The sequence below is a fragment of the Elephas maximus genome, chromosome 24 (genome assembly GCF_024166365.1).
Source record: "Elephas maximus indicus isolate mEleMax1 chromosome 24, mEleMax1 primary haplotype, whole genome shotgun sequence".
Classification (NCBI taxonomy): domain Eukaryota; kingdom Metazoa; phylum Chordata; class Mammalia; order Proboscidea; family Elephantidae; genus Elephas; species Elephas maximus.
Window position 1 is genome coordinate 13,424,905 of NC_064842.1, and position 16,719 is coordinate 13,441,623.

At 51.2% G+C, this 16,719-nt stretch overlaps 1 protein-coding gene across 1 annotated transcript in view; it reads left to right on the forward strand.

Moving 5' to 3' along the window:
• Window positions 1-5,931: 5,931 nt before the first annotated feature.
• Window positions 5,932-16,719, forward strand: part of CAPN2 (calpain 2) — a 60,524-nt gene continuing 49,736 nt past the window's right edge. Inside the window, exons 1-2 of the mRNA XM_049868165.1 lie at window positions 5,932-6,217; window positions 11,839-11,908. Coding sequence (XP_049724122.1) covers window positions 5,981-6,217; window positions 11,839-11,908 — 307 coding nt within the window. The 5' untranslated portion in view covers window positions 5,932-5,980. The remainder of the gene's footprint in view (window positions 6,218-11,838; window positions 11,909-16,719) is intronic.

The following is a 16,719-nucleotide window of genomic DNA, read 5'->3' on the forward strand; positions in this document are numbered from 1 at the left end:
CACAAAAAGAGATTCCCTTGCTAAGGCCCCCCGAGGCGTGCGTGGGCCTTAGCAAGGGGAACACATGCTCTAGAACAAAGGCCTTGGCTGGGACCCAGGCAGCTTTGCATAATCGCAGTGGCTTCTGACTCACTCACTGCCCTGGGCTGGCCGGTGACTCACTCCTGGAAGGATTTCCGCAGTGATGCCGGCGGTGTGTGTGTCTGTGTGCGCCTGTGTCCCTGTAAGAGGGAGTGCGTGGTCACAGAAATGGGAGACTTGGCAGGGCCTCATGAGAAAACGTCCCGTGAGAGGCTTTGAAGAGTAAACAGCAGTGTTTATTCAGGATTAAAACCTGGACCTTGGCCAAGTGATGGGGGCAATAATAACTGTGCATTTGCAAATCAATGTTAGTACCTCAGGCTGGCTGGAGGCCCTTTGTGAGTGGAGTTCTGTGGGCACAGGGCACCCAGAAAGCTGGTGAAGTCACAGCCGGGGGCTGCCCATGTACCCAGAGGGCATTGCCAGGGCAAAGAGGAAGCTCAGGGTGAGCCAGGAGGCTTCTCTGCCCCAGGGCTGCACCATGCCTCTGATCGGACTAGGGGGATAGGTCTGGTCTGCCCTGCTCCTTTGCAGCTCAGAGGACTCAGGAGGAGAACCACACCCCTAGCCCGGGGGATGTACTTCCTCCAGGGACAAGCTGTCCGTGAGGAGATGGGCAGGAGGAAAAGTGAATGCCGGATGCTCTGCCACACTGGGTACTGGACATGCTTTCTCTCCAGACCCCAGAGCCCGGAAGAAATGAGGGTGGGCCCAGTGGAAACCAAACAGTGAAACGAATAACAGCTTCAAGGAAAGGGCTGTGTCTTTCCTCTGTTCCCCGCTGTTATAGTTTCATAAACACCCTTGCGCCAGATGCCCACAAACTAGAAATGAAAGCTCCATCACTCATCTCATCCAAGAGTGCGACAGCCGAGTCAGGGCTGTAGCGGGACCTGTCTGCCAGGTGCATACCCAGACGTGCAAACTGGGGTGGAGGACCACAACAGATGGGCAGGGTGCGTGTGAGTGTAAATACTGATAAATCAAGAGGGGAAACCTCCAAATCCAGGCTGCTTGCATAGGAATGGGATTCCTGGAGACTTCACTTAGCGAAGAACGTCGTTCACGAGGCTCCGTTCCTCAAGAACTTTTTAAACTGTGGTGTCAAAGCCAAAGTCACACAATCTGAGGTTCCTCCTATCCAGGAAATGTAAAAAGTGGGGAGCAAGAGGAAGTCCCCCACAGATTTTGAGGGGCAGAGAAATAGCTCCTTCAAAACATAGTAACCCCGTGTAAAGTAAGTGGTGGCCCCCAAGGCCAAGGCTGACTTTAAAGCTAAAGGAAGCCTGGCGCCCTGGTAATGCTGGAAAAGCACGTATACCACCTTGCCACCGGCCAGCAAACCCTCAGACCATGGAATCTTTGGCAAAGAAAGGACCTCAGCGGGTCTCCCGGCTACAGCTCTGCCGGCCCCTCTGCAGCAGTCCCCAGCTTGACTGGTCCACAGCCATGAAGACCACAGACTTCCTGACTTCCTGACTCAGCATCTGTGCTGTCAGATCCGGGTTTTGTATTTTTAACAAGCCCCCCACCCCCGAGTGATTCTGATGATCGCCCATGCTGGGGTACCCCTGAGCAGACCAGCCACTGCTTGAATAAAAAATCTTAAAAAGCTGTTGCCTCATGACAACCCCAGGTATTTCATTGCACTCCATCGGGTGACCTTTTGGAAATAGATTGCCAGGCCTTTCGTCTGAGTTGCCTCTGGGTAGACTCAAACCTCCAACCTTTCAGTTAGTAGCTGAGCACTTAACCATTTGTGCCACATGCAGTGTATTCAAAGTGGTGTTGGACTCTGTATCACAAATTAAAATCTGCCTAGTCCCAGCTCTTCCTCTGCAGCAACACACAATGAACACACTCCTTCTTCTCCATGACAGTAAGGATTAGTGAAGCTAGTGTCGAAAACCTTTGCCATTCAGTCGATTCCAATTCATAGTGACCTTTTTTTTTTTTATAGGACAGAGTAGAAAATGCCCCATAGGGTTTCCAAGGCTGCAATCTTTGCGGAAGCAGACTGTCACATCTTTCTCCCACAGAGCGACTGGTGGGTTTGAACCACTGGCCTTTTGGTTAGTAGCTGAGCTCTTAACCACTGAGCCATGAAGGCTCCTAGCTAGTGTTGACCAAAAAAAAAGCAAATCCATTGCCTTTGAGTTGATTCTGACTCATAGCGACCCTGTAGGATAGAATAGAACTGCTCCATAGAGTTTCCAAGGAATAGCTGGTAGATTCAAACTGTCAACCTTTTGGTTAGCCGCTGAGCTCTTCACCACTGCGCCACCAGGGCTCCCGTTAGTGTTGAGTTCCCCATCGTTCTCCTCTTATCCAAGCAAAATGCCTCCATTTTCTTCAAATACATCTTGGTTAATTTTTTTTTTTAATAATATTTTACTGTGCTTTAGTTGAAAGTTTACACAGCAAATTAGGTTCCCATTTGACAATTTTTGTACCAATTGTTCCATGACACTGGTGACATTTTTCATAATGTGCCAGCATTCTCATTATTTCCATTCTGTTTGTTCTGTTTCCATGAATCTAGCTTCCCTGCCCCTTCCTTACTTTCTCAGCTTTGTTTTAGGGTAAATGTTGACCATTTGGTCTCGTATAGGTAATTATTCAAAAAAGCACGGTACTCACGGGTGCCAATCTATTATTAAGCTGAAAGATGACCTCTGGGAGGGGCTTCAGTTCTGAGTTCAAAGTGTATCTTAGGGCAATAGTCTCAGGGTTCCTCTAGTCTCTATCGATCCAGTAATCTGGACTTTTTTTTTTTTTGGAATTTGAGTTTTGTTCTACAATCTTCTCCCATTCTATTTGGGACCTTCTACTGTGTCCCTGGTCGGAACAGTTGGCAGTGGTAGCTGGGCACCATTTAGTTCTTCCGGTCTCGTCATAGACAAGGCCTTGGTTCATGTGGGCTATTAGACCTGTGGACTAGTATCTTGAATCTTTGGTTTCCTTCATTATCTTTTGCTCCAGACGAGTAGAGACCAACAGTTGTATCTTAGATGGCCACTGGCAAGCTTTTAAGACTCCAGATGTGATTCGCCAAACTAGAATGTACAACATAAAATTTATGAACTATGTTATGTCAATTGACCAAGTTGTCCCAGGATACTATGGTCCTAAGCCTTTTAACCCAGTCAACCAATCTCGTGAGGTGTCTGAATATGTCCAGGGAGTATTGGAATTGACTAGACAGCAACGGTTTTTGCTTTTTGGTTAGTAAGTATCTGTAACTGTGCTCCCTATGTGCTTTATTATATATACGAATACATGTGCAGTGCACACAAACATGTATGTACACATGGCTACAGACACAACTGTGCCTGTATTCACATATCACTTCCTATAAACATACTGTATACGCCTACATATCTACCTAGGTAAAACACACATTTTTTGGTTGTTTTCACTACTGCAAAATTGTGTATGTTATAGCATTTAGCCAAACTGACCCTTATTCTTGTGTACCTCTTAGTGTCAACTAAGACTCTTTGGTCAACGAAGACGTCACCCAAATTGGGTATTACCTTTCCCATCACCAAAAAAAACAAGTGTCTACTATCTAGAAAGTGATTCCCTCTCCCTCCCGTTCCCATCCCTGGTAACCATCAAAGAACGCTGCTTTCTGTGTGCATACATATCCTTGTCTTTTTATAAAAGTTAAGACCATACAATATTTGCCCTTTTGTGATTGGCTTATTTCACTCAGCATTATGGTCTCCAGGTTCATCCATGTTATATCTCACAGACTCCTCATTATTCTTCATAGTTGTGTAGTATTCCATTGTATGCATGTACCATAATTTGTTTATCCATTCATCCGTTAATGGGCACTTAGGTTGTTGCCATCTTTTTGCTATTGTGAATAATGCTCCAATGAACATAGGTGTTGTTATGGATTGAATTTATCCCCCCAAAATGTGTGTCAATTTGGTTAGGCCATGATTTCCAGTATTGTGTGGTTCTCCTCCATTTTGTGATCTGATGTAATTATTGTACGTGTTGTAAATTCTAACTGCTATAACGTTAATGAGGCAGAATTAGAGGCAGTGGCTAAGAGCTTGGCCACTAACCAAAAGACCGGCAGTTAGAATCTACCAGTCAACCCTTGGAAATCCTATGGGGCAGTTCTAGGGTTACTAGAAGTTGTAATCCACTTGATGACAACGGGTTTTTTCAGGGCTTATGTTAATAAGGCAGGACATAATCTACAGGATTAAGTTGTATCTTGAGTCAATCTCTTTTGAGATAGAAAAAAGAGAAGTGAGCAGAAAGGAGAGGAACCTCACACCACCAAGAAAGAAGAGACAGGAGCGGAGCACATCCTTTGAACCCAGGGTCCTGTGCTGAGAAACTCCTAGACCCAGGGGAAGATTGATGACAAGGACCTTCCCCCAGAGCTGACAGAGAGAAAGCCTTCCCCTGGAGCTGGACCCCTGAATTCAGACTTCTAGCCTCCTAGACGGTGAGAGAATAAATTTCTGTTGGCTAAAGCCATTCACTTGTGGTATTTCTGTTATAGCAGCACTAACTAGCTAAGACAGCATGCATGTGTCTATTCACGTCACTGCTCTTGTATCTCTAGGATATGTACCTAGAAGTGGGATTGCTAGATTATAAGGTATTTCTATTTCTAGCTTTTTGAGGAAATGCCATACCATTTTTCATAGTGGTTGTACCATTTTACAATCCCACCAACAGTTATAAGATGGTTCAAATTTAACTGGGCATCCTGAATATTTGCCAAATCTGGCAACCCTATCTGTGATCAAGTACCTGACCAATAACAGTGTGCCTGCTGCTATCAAGTCGATTCCAACTCAGAGTGACTCCATAGGGTTTCCAAGGCGTAAACCTCTATGGAAGCAGGCTGCCACATCTTTCTCCCAGGGAGCTGCTGGTGGTTTTGAACCGCTGAACTTTTGGTTAGCGGTCGCTTTAACCACTGTGCCATCAGGGCTCTAATAACAGTGGTGATTGTAATAAGCACAGCCCTTAGTGTCTTGGAGGTTCCTGGGTGGCCCAAGCAGTTTGTGATTGGATGCTAACCTTAAAAGTTGGGGGTTCAAACCCACCCAGTAGCACCACCAAAGAAAAGCCTAGTGATTTGCCTCGATAAAGGTCAGAGCCAAGAAATCTCTATGGAGCAGCTCTACTCGGTAACACATGGGATCGCCATGAATCAGAATCAACTCCATGGCAACAGCATTAGTTTGTGGTCTTGTTTTCTGGTGTCTGGGAATCCCTGTTCTGCCTGTTGCTGGTTGTGGGACATTAGGTAATGTCATTTGACAGCCTCCTCCTCAGTCTTCTCATCTGTGAAGTGGGGATAATAGCCCCTTCTTCACAGAGTTGCCGGAGGATTAAATGAGATAACGCCTGTAGAGCCCTTAGCACGGTATCTGGTACAAAGCAGGGGCCCAATTAACGGCAGCCAGTCTGGTCGCCATGAATCGGAATCGACTCAACGGCGAAGGGTTTTTTTTTTTTTTTAGCCTGGTATTCTTGACCCCACTTCCTGATCTTCTGCTGACTCACGGGGTGTTTCCTGGAGAGTCTCGACTGCCCCAGCCTCGGGTTTCACCCAGTCACTGGGAACTTGGCCTCGGAGTCGGGCTGCAGCCCCGCCTTTTCCACCCCTGCGGCCGCGCTATCCCGGCAGCCGTCGGCAGGTGGCAGCACAGGCCCCAGCCCGCCCCCCGGACGCCGCTCTCCAGGCCGCTGGGCCCGCAAGCTCCCGGGCCGCCGCCCAGCAGGCCACACCCAGCCCGCGCCGCGCCCCCTGGCGGCCTGCGCCCGCGCCGCGCCCCCTGGCGGCCTGCGCCCTCGCCGCAGCCCCGCCGCAGTGCGCCCGCCGCCGCGCCCCTCCCAGCCAGCCTCGGTCGGCAGCATGGCGGGCATCGCGGCGCGGCTGGCCAGGGACCGGGAGGCGGCCGAGGGGCTGGGCTCGCACGAGAGGGCCGTCAAGTACCTGAACCAGGACTACGCGGCGCTGCGGGACGAGTGTCTGGAAGCCGGCGCGCTCTTCCAGGACCCCTCCTTCCCGGCCCTCCCGTCTTCGCTGGGCTTCAAGGAGCTGGGACCCTACTCCAGCAAAACCCGGGGCATCGAGTGGAAGAGGCCCACGGTAGGGTGCGGGGCCGGGGGCCGGCCGGGTGCGGGGTCCTGGGGGCCGGCCGGGTGCTGGGGGTCGGCCGGCTGCGCGGCGCCGGGGGTCGGGCCGGAGGGCGCCCCGCCAGGCCCCGGGCGGCGCCACATCGTGGGCGGAGCGCGCCGGGGGTGGGCTCGGCGCTGCGCGGCCCCGTTACCCTGCGCGGGGGGCGCGCGGGAGGCTCCCCGGCGGGAGCTGGGCCTCCGGGACCCTGCGGTCCCCTCTGCCGCGCCTGACACCCAGCAGCAATCCCAGGCCGGGGGAGGCGGGTCACAGCCCTCAAACCCCCAAAACTGGCCCGCTGGGAGAGCCGCCCTTGGACTTGGCAAAAACTGGGGTGGCACGAGGGGGCCTGGTGGAAAGTTTTATTGGGGGAGTTGGGAGCAGGGTCTGCAAAAATAGGAGGGTGGGAGGCAGTATCTGACTAGGAGAAGTCAGCCTCCAAGTCGGCTCTGTCCGCGTCAGGGAGAGGGAAAGGCCAGAGCCTGGTTTGGTTTGTGACTCTGTGCTGTCTCCTGCAGCCTCGGTGGGTAGATGTGTCGGCTTCTTGTTTATTTTCCAAGTGGGAGCCCGGGAAACTTCCCCATAATATTTACGCTGGTGATTAATAAAGGACACGCGGGATGCCGCAGGGAGCGAGTTTGCCATCGTCTTCACTCCACTGCCCCAGAATCCTCACCTAGGGAACCTGCAGGCACCCTCATTCCGCCCTCAGGGGCTCTGTCCTCCTCGCCTGCCCGGCTTTGGGACAAGTTCTGCTTCCTCATTTAGTGGTCCATTTTGCAGGCTCCTGTCCTCTTCTATGGGACTGTCAGAGCTCCCTCACCACACCTGAATGAGGCTTCCCAAGAAACTCAAGCTTTAGATTCCTGTAATGAGCAGGAAAGGAGCCCTGGTGGCACAGTGGTTAAGCACTCGGCTGCAAACCAAACAATTGGTGATTTGAACCCACCAGCCACTCCGCGGGAGACATATGGCAGTCTGCACCCCTAAAGATATACAGCCTTGGAAACCCAATAGGGCTGTTCTACTCTGTTCTGTTGGGTCGCTATGAGTCGTAAGACTGGATGGCAGTGGGTTTGGTTTGGGTTTGGAACAAGCAGGAGCATTCTAGCCCCATTGTCTGGCACAGTTAAAATCTGTTGCCACTGAGTCAATTCTGACTCATAGAAACTCTACAGGACAGAATAGAACTGCCCCATAGGGTTTCCAAGGACCACCTGGTGGATTCCAACTGCCAACCTTTTGGTTAGCAGCCGAACACTTAACCACTGCGTCACCAGGGCTCCCTAGAACGGTTGCGTCCATTTATAGTATTCATTTATTCATTCATTCAACAATATTTATTGAGTGCCTACTGTGTGTCAGAAAACCCTGGTGGTATAGTGGTTAAGTGCTACGGCTGCTAACCAAAAGCTTAGCAGTTCGAATCCACCAGGTGCTCCTTGGAAACTTTATGGAGCAGTTCTACTTTGTCCTGTAGGGTTGCTATGAGTCCGAATCGGCTCGATGGCAATGGGTTTGGTTTCGTTTTTTACTTTATGCCAGGCACTGCCCTAAATGCTCAGGATACATCAGCAAACAAAGCAGACAATGACTATCTGTGCGATGAATTGCTGTGAACCCCAAATGAAGTTTTGTTGTGAAAGTGATCCACAGGCAAGAGAATGTTTGCACCTTGCATTTGGACAGCACTTTACAGCTTACAAAGTGAATCCATGCTCCCCTTCACTGTTCTTTCCCTCGTCAGTAAGCGCTTACTGAACACATCCTACATACCAGGCACAGTGCACGTAGTGTTTTCTTCTGAAGACTGGAGCCTAGTGAGGGGAGACAGACAGGTGACCCAACAGGTGGAGTTTCCTGCGAGATTTCCGGATGGGGAAGTAGAGATTTAGAACCATTTCAGGGCTGCTGGGTAGGGCAGGGCATTCGGCAGTTGAAGACGTTGAGGCTTTGAAAGGTTAAATACCTACTCAAACAGGTATACATGGTGGAGCTGAGACTGTTTCTAGCCTGTGCGTGTCTAGAGCCCATGACTTTACAGCTACTTAGCTCTGTCCCACCTTCTCAAACATGCCAGGCCCAGGCAAGGAAAACAAAAAGTTTCCACTAGATCTGGACATTGATGAATTGCTGGTGACCTCAGCAGAGCTATGTCAGCGGAAAGGCGGGGGTAGAAGCAGATTGCAGTGGACTGAGGAGTCAGCCTAGTCCAGAGTTAGGAGATGGAAATGGAGAATGTGATCAATTGCTTTTGGAAGCATGCCTGTAGGAAGAGAGACAGAGAAAATGGCAGGTAGAGTGAAACCTGGGGCTTGATGAGAGCGCCTTGAACGTGCTCTGTGTGGAGCCCCCAGGAAGGAAGGGATTGGAGGTGAAGGCAGAGAGCAGGTAGTCGTGAAACAGGGTCCGAGGATGCGAGAGTATGGGGTCCTGGGAGGGCAGGGGAGCCGGTTAGCCTTGGGTGGAGGAGGGCGTGCTCTTGCTGGGAGAGAGACTGGTGTCTCAGGGGCAAGGGGTTTCACACCACTGGTGAAGAGTGGCTGCAGGGAGGGAAGGGGGATGAAGCAGAAAGTGGCTGACGTCCTGGTGAGGCCAGGGACTGGCTCAGGGGTCACAGTGAGGAGAAGAACTGGGCTGGCCAAGGGTGGCACACCAGAGCCTCCTGGCACCCAGACAGGTAGGAGCGAGGGCCCCTTGTTCATTGCCATCTAGTCGGCTCCAACTCATGGCAACCCCATGTACAACAGAACGAAACATGACCTGGTCCTGTGCCATCTTTGTGATCGTTGGTGTGCTTGAGTCCATTGTGTATTTGGAGTGTTTCCCAACTTGGGGACCTTCATCTTCCAGAGCTGATCCATAGGGGTTTCATTGGCTAATTTTCAGAAGTGGATCACCAGGCCTTTTTTCCTAGTCTTTCTTAGTCTGGAAGGTGCACTGAAACCTGTCCACCATGGGTGACCCTGTTGATGCTTGAAATGCCAGTGGCATATCTCCCAGCCACCAGAGTGGGACAAGCTGACAGGCAGGACGTGGAGGAGCAAGGCAGGTATTTTCCTCATGAGGGAACCAAGCCTCTGAGTGGTTTAGGACTTGCTTATATTCAGCTGACCGAACTCTGCCTTGGACTTGCACTTCCAAGGTCAGTGATTATCATCATCAACTTTTCCTATAGTAATAGTAACAACGATAATAATAGGCAACGTCTGTGGAGCGCTTAACCAAGACAGGCTTACACGGTGACCTAGTTTAATCACAAAACATCCTGTGTGGTGGGTATGCTTATCATCATCATCCCCATTTTACAGATGAGAAAACTGAAGCTTAAAGAGGTTAAGTAACTTGCCCAGGCTTACAGAGCCCAAATAACAAGCGGCAGAGCCAGGATTGAAACCCAGGCTGTCTGAAGCCCAAGTCCTCAGAGCCCCTTGTCTCTGACTGGCTCATCTCAGATTTAATTCAGTGTCCTGCATGCCTCGCACAGCATTCTACTCTCTGAAGTACTTCTGCGTGCCACTCTGGGCTTGGACTTCTCTGCAGAGGTTGCTAGAGGCATGAGAAAGTTTCTGAAACATAGTGGAAAAATGCTCCTGGGGTGAGTGCCTGGTGCACGGAGGATTATCAATATGGTTAGAATAAAGAGGCTGCCAGCACCATGGCCCATCTATTCCGCCAGCCAGGTAAGTGCTTGACTGGCAGGCCTTGCTTGGTCTGGCAGACCTTGTTGGCCTCAGCAGAGACGCATTCTCAGAGCAGGGAGACAGGGCAAAGGCAGGACGGGAACGAGCTCTGCTGCAGACTGGGGCTCAGGAAGGGCTTCCGCAGGGTAAGGCAGGGCGGACCAGGGCTGCATCCAGGTCTCGCCTGCTTGACAGAGGGCTCGCTGAGGGACGTGGGGTGGTGGCACCCATCTGTGACGCTCAGAGCAGACATGAGACGTAACAGCAGCTCGTACACACTTAGGCAAGAGGAGCCCAGATTTATGCCTGACTTCCTCTGTGGCTTTGGGGGGGAACGCTTAAGAATCAGGAAGCACACCCAGTGAGGCCTGCAGAGAGGGCCTAGGCTGGCACCGTTCCAGGCTGGCTTCCGCTGGGCTGCTTGTGGGCCCACTGCCACTGAGGTTTTAACACCCTGGAGACTTGTTAGCAATCAATTAGAGGCAGTGCAGGAGTGGAAAGCCTGGGTGCTTTAGTGTTAAGACGAGGAAGTTCAAATCCCAGTGCTGTCTCTTATGCGCTGTGTAACTTTGGACACGTTGTTTTCCCTCCATGAGCTTATTTCCTCATCTGTGAAATGGGATAATGCCCCTTCTGAGTTCCTGAGAGGGTAGCGTGAGATTAAGCACCAAGCACACTGTCCGGTATACAGCAGGTACGCGATACATGAATGCTTCCAGTATCTCTAAGCCTATGGAAGAATTCAGGGGGCATTGGTGGTTCAGTGGTAGGATTCTCACCTTCCACGCAGGAGACCTGGGTTCGATTCCTGGCCAGTGCACCTCAGGTACAGCCACCACACATTTGTTGGTGGAGGCTTGCGTGTTGCTATAATGCTGAACAGCGTTTCGGGAGAGCTTCCACACAGACTAGGAAGAAAGACCTGGTGATCTGCTTCTGAAAAATCAGCAACCGGAAACCCTGTGGATCACAAAGGCCCGATCCACAAGTGGTCGTGCGATGGCCAGGACCAGGCAGCGTTTGTTCTGTTGCGCATGGGGTCAGGGGCTGCCTCAACCGCATCCAACAATAACAGAAACATCGCCCTGCCCTCAACACGTGTGTACGTATTAGGAAGACAAGAGAAGACCCGTGAACACAAGATAGCCCACAATTAAGGACTAAGCTGCAGAATTACAACTACCCTGGTAATCGGAGTCAAGGGGGCGAGTGAGGGCTAGACTATGAAGGGGGGCTTCATGGAGGAGGTGGGAGTGAGCTTTGAGATGTGGTAAGACATGAAAGAGGAGCCCTGGTGGTATGGTGGTTCGATCCTCAGCTGCTAACTGAAAGGGTGGTGGTACAAACCCACCAGCAGCTCCATGGGAGAACTATGTGGCAGTCTGCTTCTGTAAAGATTACAGCCTTGGAAACCCTATGGGGCAGTTCTGCTGTGTCCTATAGGGTTGCTATGAGTTGACAACAACAAGACGTGGAAGGGGAGAGAGCAGGGTGGGAGGGGGAGGAACTCCATGCAAGCAAAACAACAACTTGTGGGCCGGAACAGAAGAGAGGGTACGAGCTTGGCGGGTGGGGTGGCCCCACATCAAGGGGGGTCTGGACGAGACACTGCCACAGCCACTAGGACGTAGCATGATGGAAACAGCTGCAGGCAGCTTGCAGCGTGTGTGATCCAAGTATTGCCCTTCTCAGTCAAGACCAGCCCCACCCGCCATCGGGGCCATGGGGTGGGGGGTCAGGAAGGACACCAAGGACACCGAAGCCCAGAACTCTGACTGGGCCCATGCAGAACTTTGTCCAGAGGAGAGGGAAAGGGGAGAAGGGGCACAGGGCACCCCTTGGGAACTGAGGCTTCCTGACTGCAAATGAACACCTGGGGGGCTGACGGCACTTTGTGGGTCTTGTCCCCAGGAGATCTGCGCTGACCCCCAGTTCATTATTGGAGGAGCCACCCGCACAGACATCTGCCAAGGCGCCCTGGGTAAGTAACGGGACCAGAGCAAGCTCTGAGGTCTTGTCTAAAGGTGGTGGCAGGAGGGGTAAGGGACAAACCTTGGCTTCTCCTTCCAGGCAACTTAGCGGGTTCCCATTCCTGAAGCCCTCTGAGCCCTTGGAATTTCCTATCTGCTGACACAGCAGTTCCACCCCCAGCCCCATGTCGAGGCACTCAGATTGAGGGCCTCCTATGGCCCCTGAGTGATGCAGAGGGTTAATGAGCTCAGCTGCTAGCCAGAAGGCTGGAGGTTCAAGTCTGCTCAGAGGCTCTTCAGAAGAAAGGCCTGATGACCTACTTCTGAAAAACCAGCCACTGAGAAGCCTGTGGAGTACAGTTCTGCTGTGACACACATGGGGTTGCCATGAGTCAGGGTTGACCCAGTGGCCACTGATAACTGGTATGTCCCCTGCACTGGGCTAGCTGCTGAGGTGACAAAGATGCACCTACGTGGAGGACCACCTTTCTGGACTTCAGCCGCCCTTGGTCTCAAACCCCAGGGCCAATTCGAGGTGGCCTGTGAAACAATCTGGCTTGAGGGCCAAGTCGGGGTACTCCCTTGGCACTAAGACATCGTCTTCTGAGGTGCAGGAGCCCACAGGAAAGGCCTCTGCAGGGTAGGTGACTCAGGGTGACTGAAGAGGAAACCCCAGTGCTCGCTGCTGAGAGGAAGTCAGAGTACCGGGGAGTTCTCAGTGTTTGCAAGTCAAGGTCACCATGGTATCACAACAGGGGAAGCCGGGTTGTTGTTGTAAAGGCCGTCGTGACGTTCATTTACTTCAGACCAGCCGGAGCACCTGGACCGGGAGCGTGCTTCTGAGGTCGCGCTCTGATTTCTTTCCGGGCACAGTGCTTGTTGAGCATCTGAACCTAGACTCCTCCGACTTTAGTACGAACGCTCCCAAGACTGCCCTGAAGTCCCAGCAGTGGGCCTGGGACTGTTATTTAGCAATGTCCTCCTCTTTTTTTTTTTTTTAGTGATAATTAATACGAGCTTGAAATTGCTTGAACAGATTATTTGCTGTAATAAATCAAAACCCTTTTCCTGCCATCAGCTTCAGCTGGCTCCCCAAGCAACTCCATCAGTAACAAAACTGATCACCTTGGCTAGTACCTCCTTTTCTTGCCCACTTAGCAGAGGTTACTCATAATGATAGTGATTGACATATACTAAGGGTTTACTATGTGCCAGACCCTAAGCTAGCTTGCAAAACTAAGGTAAGGTGTTGTGGTTATTCCCATTCCATAGATGAGGACAGTGAAGTCTTGGGAGTAGCTTGCTTAAGGTGCCACAGCTAAAGTGGGACCTGGTATACAAATGCAGTCAGTTGGACCCAGGGCCTGTACACTTAACCCCAAACTAGACTCCCTAGGAGGGTCCTGGGGGAAATTCCAACCCCTGAGGAATGTTGAGGCAGCTGTTTGAATCGTTAGGATGGGCACCCTAGGAGCCCACAGGAAAGGCCTCTGAGGGAGAACATTACCAGCCCTGGGCAGCAGAACTGAGCTGGTCTGAGCTGAGATTCCAGCCAGATTCCTGAGATGCCAGCGCACATTCTTACCTCCCCATTCCTACCTTCCTGTCTCCTTCCCCCTCCTCGTCCACCGAAGAAAGATGACCAGGGGTCCCTGAGCACCTAAGGTAGATGCCCTGGGAAAATCCATTGGTTAGAGAAAATGCAGGTTAATGGGGCTGGAAGCTGATGGAGACCTCAGCCACACCTGGGGCTTTAGAAACTCCAGACAAGGCAACTACACACCTGTCCTAAACGGTACATCTAGACTGAACACCACTACTGGGCTGAACATACACCTGGACTGAACGCCACACCTGGACTGAACATACACCTGGACTGAACATACACCTGGACTGAACATACACCTGGACTAAACATCTACTTCAGAGTTTAACAGCACCTTAAGAGCCTAATTCCAAGTAACAGAAACATGATGTTTAAGTCCTGTTTAAATACTCCCAGGGCATTAGGAGAGGAGACGGGCAGAGCCTGCCTTCCTGGGGGAGTATCCCCCTCTGTATGCACCAAGGAGCCCTGCTGACACACTGGTTAAGAGCTCGGCTGCTAACCAAAAGGATGGCAGTTCGAATCCACCAGCTGCTTCTTGGAAACCCTACGGGATTTCTGCTCTGTCCTGTAGGATCGCTATGAGTCGGAATTGACTGGATGGCAATGGATTTGGTTTTGGTTTTTGGCATGCACCAAAACAAATAAAAGCCAGGTTACATTTAAGCCTTTTAAAACTTTCTCAGTAACTGGTGTGTTATTTCTAAGGTTTTTTTATACCACACTTGCCATTTTGTTCTAGCTTTTTCTTTTGGAGGATTCTGGTTAGAGTATAGTCTTTGAAATGTGGTTTACTGAGCTTTCGCCACGGTTCTGGCATCTGGGCACAGGTGGTCATGTGGTGACAGTCACCAAGTCCCAACATGTCCAGAAGTCCGGGGCAAGGGCCGTGGCAGCAACACCCAGGCAGGTGGCCAGAGATTGAAGACCTTGGGCAGGTCATTGTGCTTCTCAGGCCTCCGTCTCTCCTGAAAGTGGGGAGCAGGGATGTGAATGAGGGAACCGCAAAGATCCCCCAAGATATGGTATTCAGCCATTCTAAAGCCATTCCTGGGCCTGGCACTGAGTGTAGCCGTTGTGTTAGGGGGCTAGAACTGCCTAGAGGCCATCTTTATCTCGCATGTGGAACGGGAATAGCACCTGACACCTGCATACCACTGTAACTTACTGAGGTAATATTTCCACCCCTACCACCTGCCTGTCAGTTTGTCCTATTGTGGTGGATGGTGTATTGCAATGATGCTGGAAGCTATGCCAATGGTATTTCAAACATCAGCAGGGCCACTCATGGTGGACGAGTTTCAGTGAGCTTCCAAGCCAAGACAGACTAAGAAGAAAGGCCTGGAGATCTAATTCTGAAAATTAGCCAATGAAAACCTTACGGAACACAAAAGAACGTTGTCCAACTCACTTGCTTTGGACAAGTCATCAGGAGAGACCAGTCGGTAGAGGAGGATATCATGTTTGGTGACGTAGGGGGCCAGCGAGGGTGAGGGGACCCTCAGTGAGGTGACTGGTCAGTAGCTGCAACAGTGGATCAAACGTGCCAGCGATTTTGAAGATGAAACAGAACAGGCAGTTTTGTGTTGTACGTAAGGTCGCCATGAGTCGGAGTCAACTACCTACCTACCTACCTACCTGCCTACCTACTTCCTTTTCTCCCTCCTCCCTCCCCCTTTTCTCCCTCCTCCCTCCCTCCTTCTCTTTCTCCCTCCCTCCCCCCCCACCACCACCTAGATAAGAAAATCTGAGGCACAGATAGGGGAGGTCACATGCATGGCCACACAGCTAATAATTGCCATAGGAATGAACCCTGATGAGATTTAAAATTCTCTGTCCTTTTCATAACCATGCTCCCTCCGATTTGCCAAAAGGCTGAGCAGAGAAATATGGAGGTGAAATTCTCAAAGCAAAATTCACTTTCTAGACCTAACTGGCTTCCACCTGAGACTCACTCCATTACCTGGTGAACGTGGGTGAGTGATGTCCTTGGACTTGGACTTTTTCCAACACCCTGCCAGCCTCCACTGTGCTGCCCAGCGTGGTTAATCCAGACTCCCCCCACTTTCCCAGAAGGCTCAGCTTCAGAGCTTCAGCAAGGTAATCTGAACCATGTGTGCAGAGCTGCTCCGACTACGAGCCATCCATGGTGCAGAACGTGGCTGTGCTAGGAATCGACTCAGCCCAGAAAAATCTGCCCCTCTCGGGCCGGGGATGGAGACCAGACTAAACCTCCGCTGGGCAGCCCTGCACAGGGCCTGCAGCTAAATATGGCTCTGTAATTGCTGGGAGAACCATTTCCTTACAGGTGATTACCACTTGGAACGACCCCCAAGGGCCCAGGAAAGTCAAAGTGTGTCTCTTCTGACCACTAATGGTTTTCACTGGACCACTGCCGAGTTTTCTCCACTGTCCCCCACGCCCCTTCCAGCTCACAGATACCAGCACCTGGAAGGCACAGATCAGGGTACCCGGCAGGCCCCTGCTTCCCGGGGGAGAGCCTGAGGCTGCCAACACTGCCAAAACTGTTGAAACAATAAGCTCCATTTCATTGAAACCCAGCCAGTGTTCTCAGGGCTCCCTCAGAAGTGGGTCACCCTGCCTCCACCCCCACAGAGTCATGCAGGCCCCCAGAACAGCAACAGGAGGTGTTGGGCTGCAGGGTGCCTCTCCCCAAGCCCAGCTCAGCAGAAAGTGAAGAGAGAAAGAGGGCAGACCCAAGGGAAAAGCATGTCTAGTTTCCAGTCTCTGCTCCCTCCACTGCTTACTAGCCTGTGTGGCTTTGGGCAAGTTATCCAACCTCTCTGAGCCTCAGTCTCCTCTTCAGTAAAATGGGAATAATGATAATACTCCCTTCCCACAGCTGAGGTGAAAAGTGAAATTCATCTAGGCAAACATTCTTGGTAAACTGTAGAAGCCTGAACCAATTCAAGGGGCCAGGATTATTATTGAGTCCAGCTTTGTGAAAAGGCTCTTTGCCAGATTATAGAAGAGAGGAAGGAAGAATGAGGAACAAAAGGGAAGAGAAGGAAAAGGAAGCAAAGCTGGTTTGGAAACCACACCTGTGTCCACCAAAAACTCATATTCTAAGCGTGGAAGTGCCAAGAAGGGGGAAGGGCAAGTTTGGTATATTTGGCCGACACAGAGCTTATAACACTCAGAAGCAAAGAGAAATACATGTGGAAATAAACATAAAGGGGACAGCTGTGGACTCTT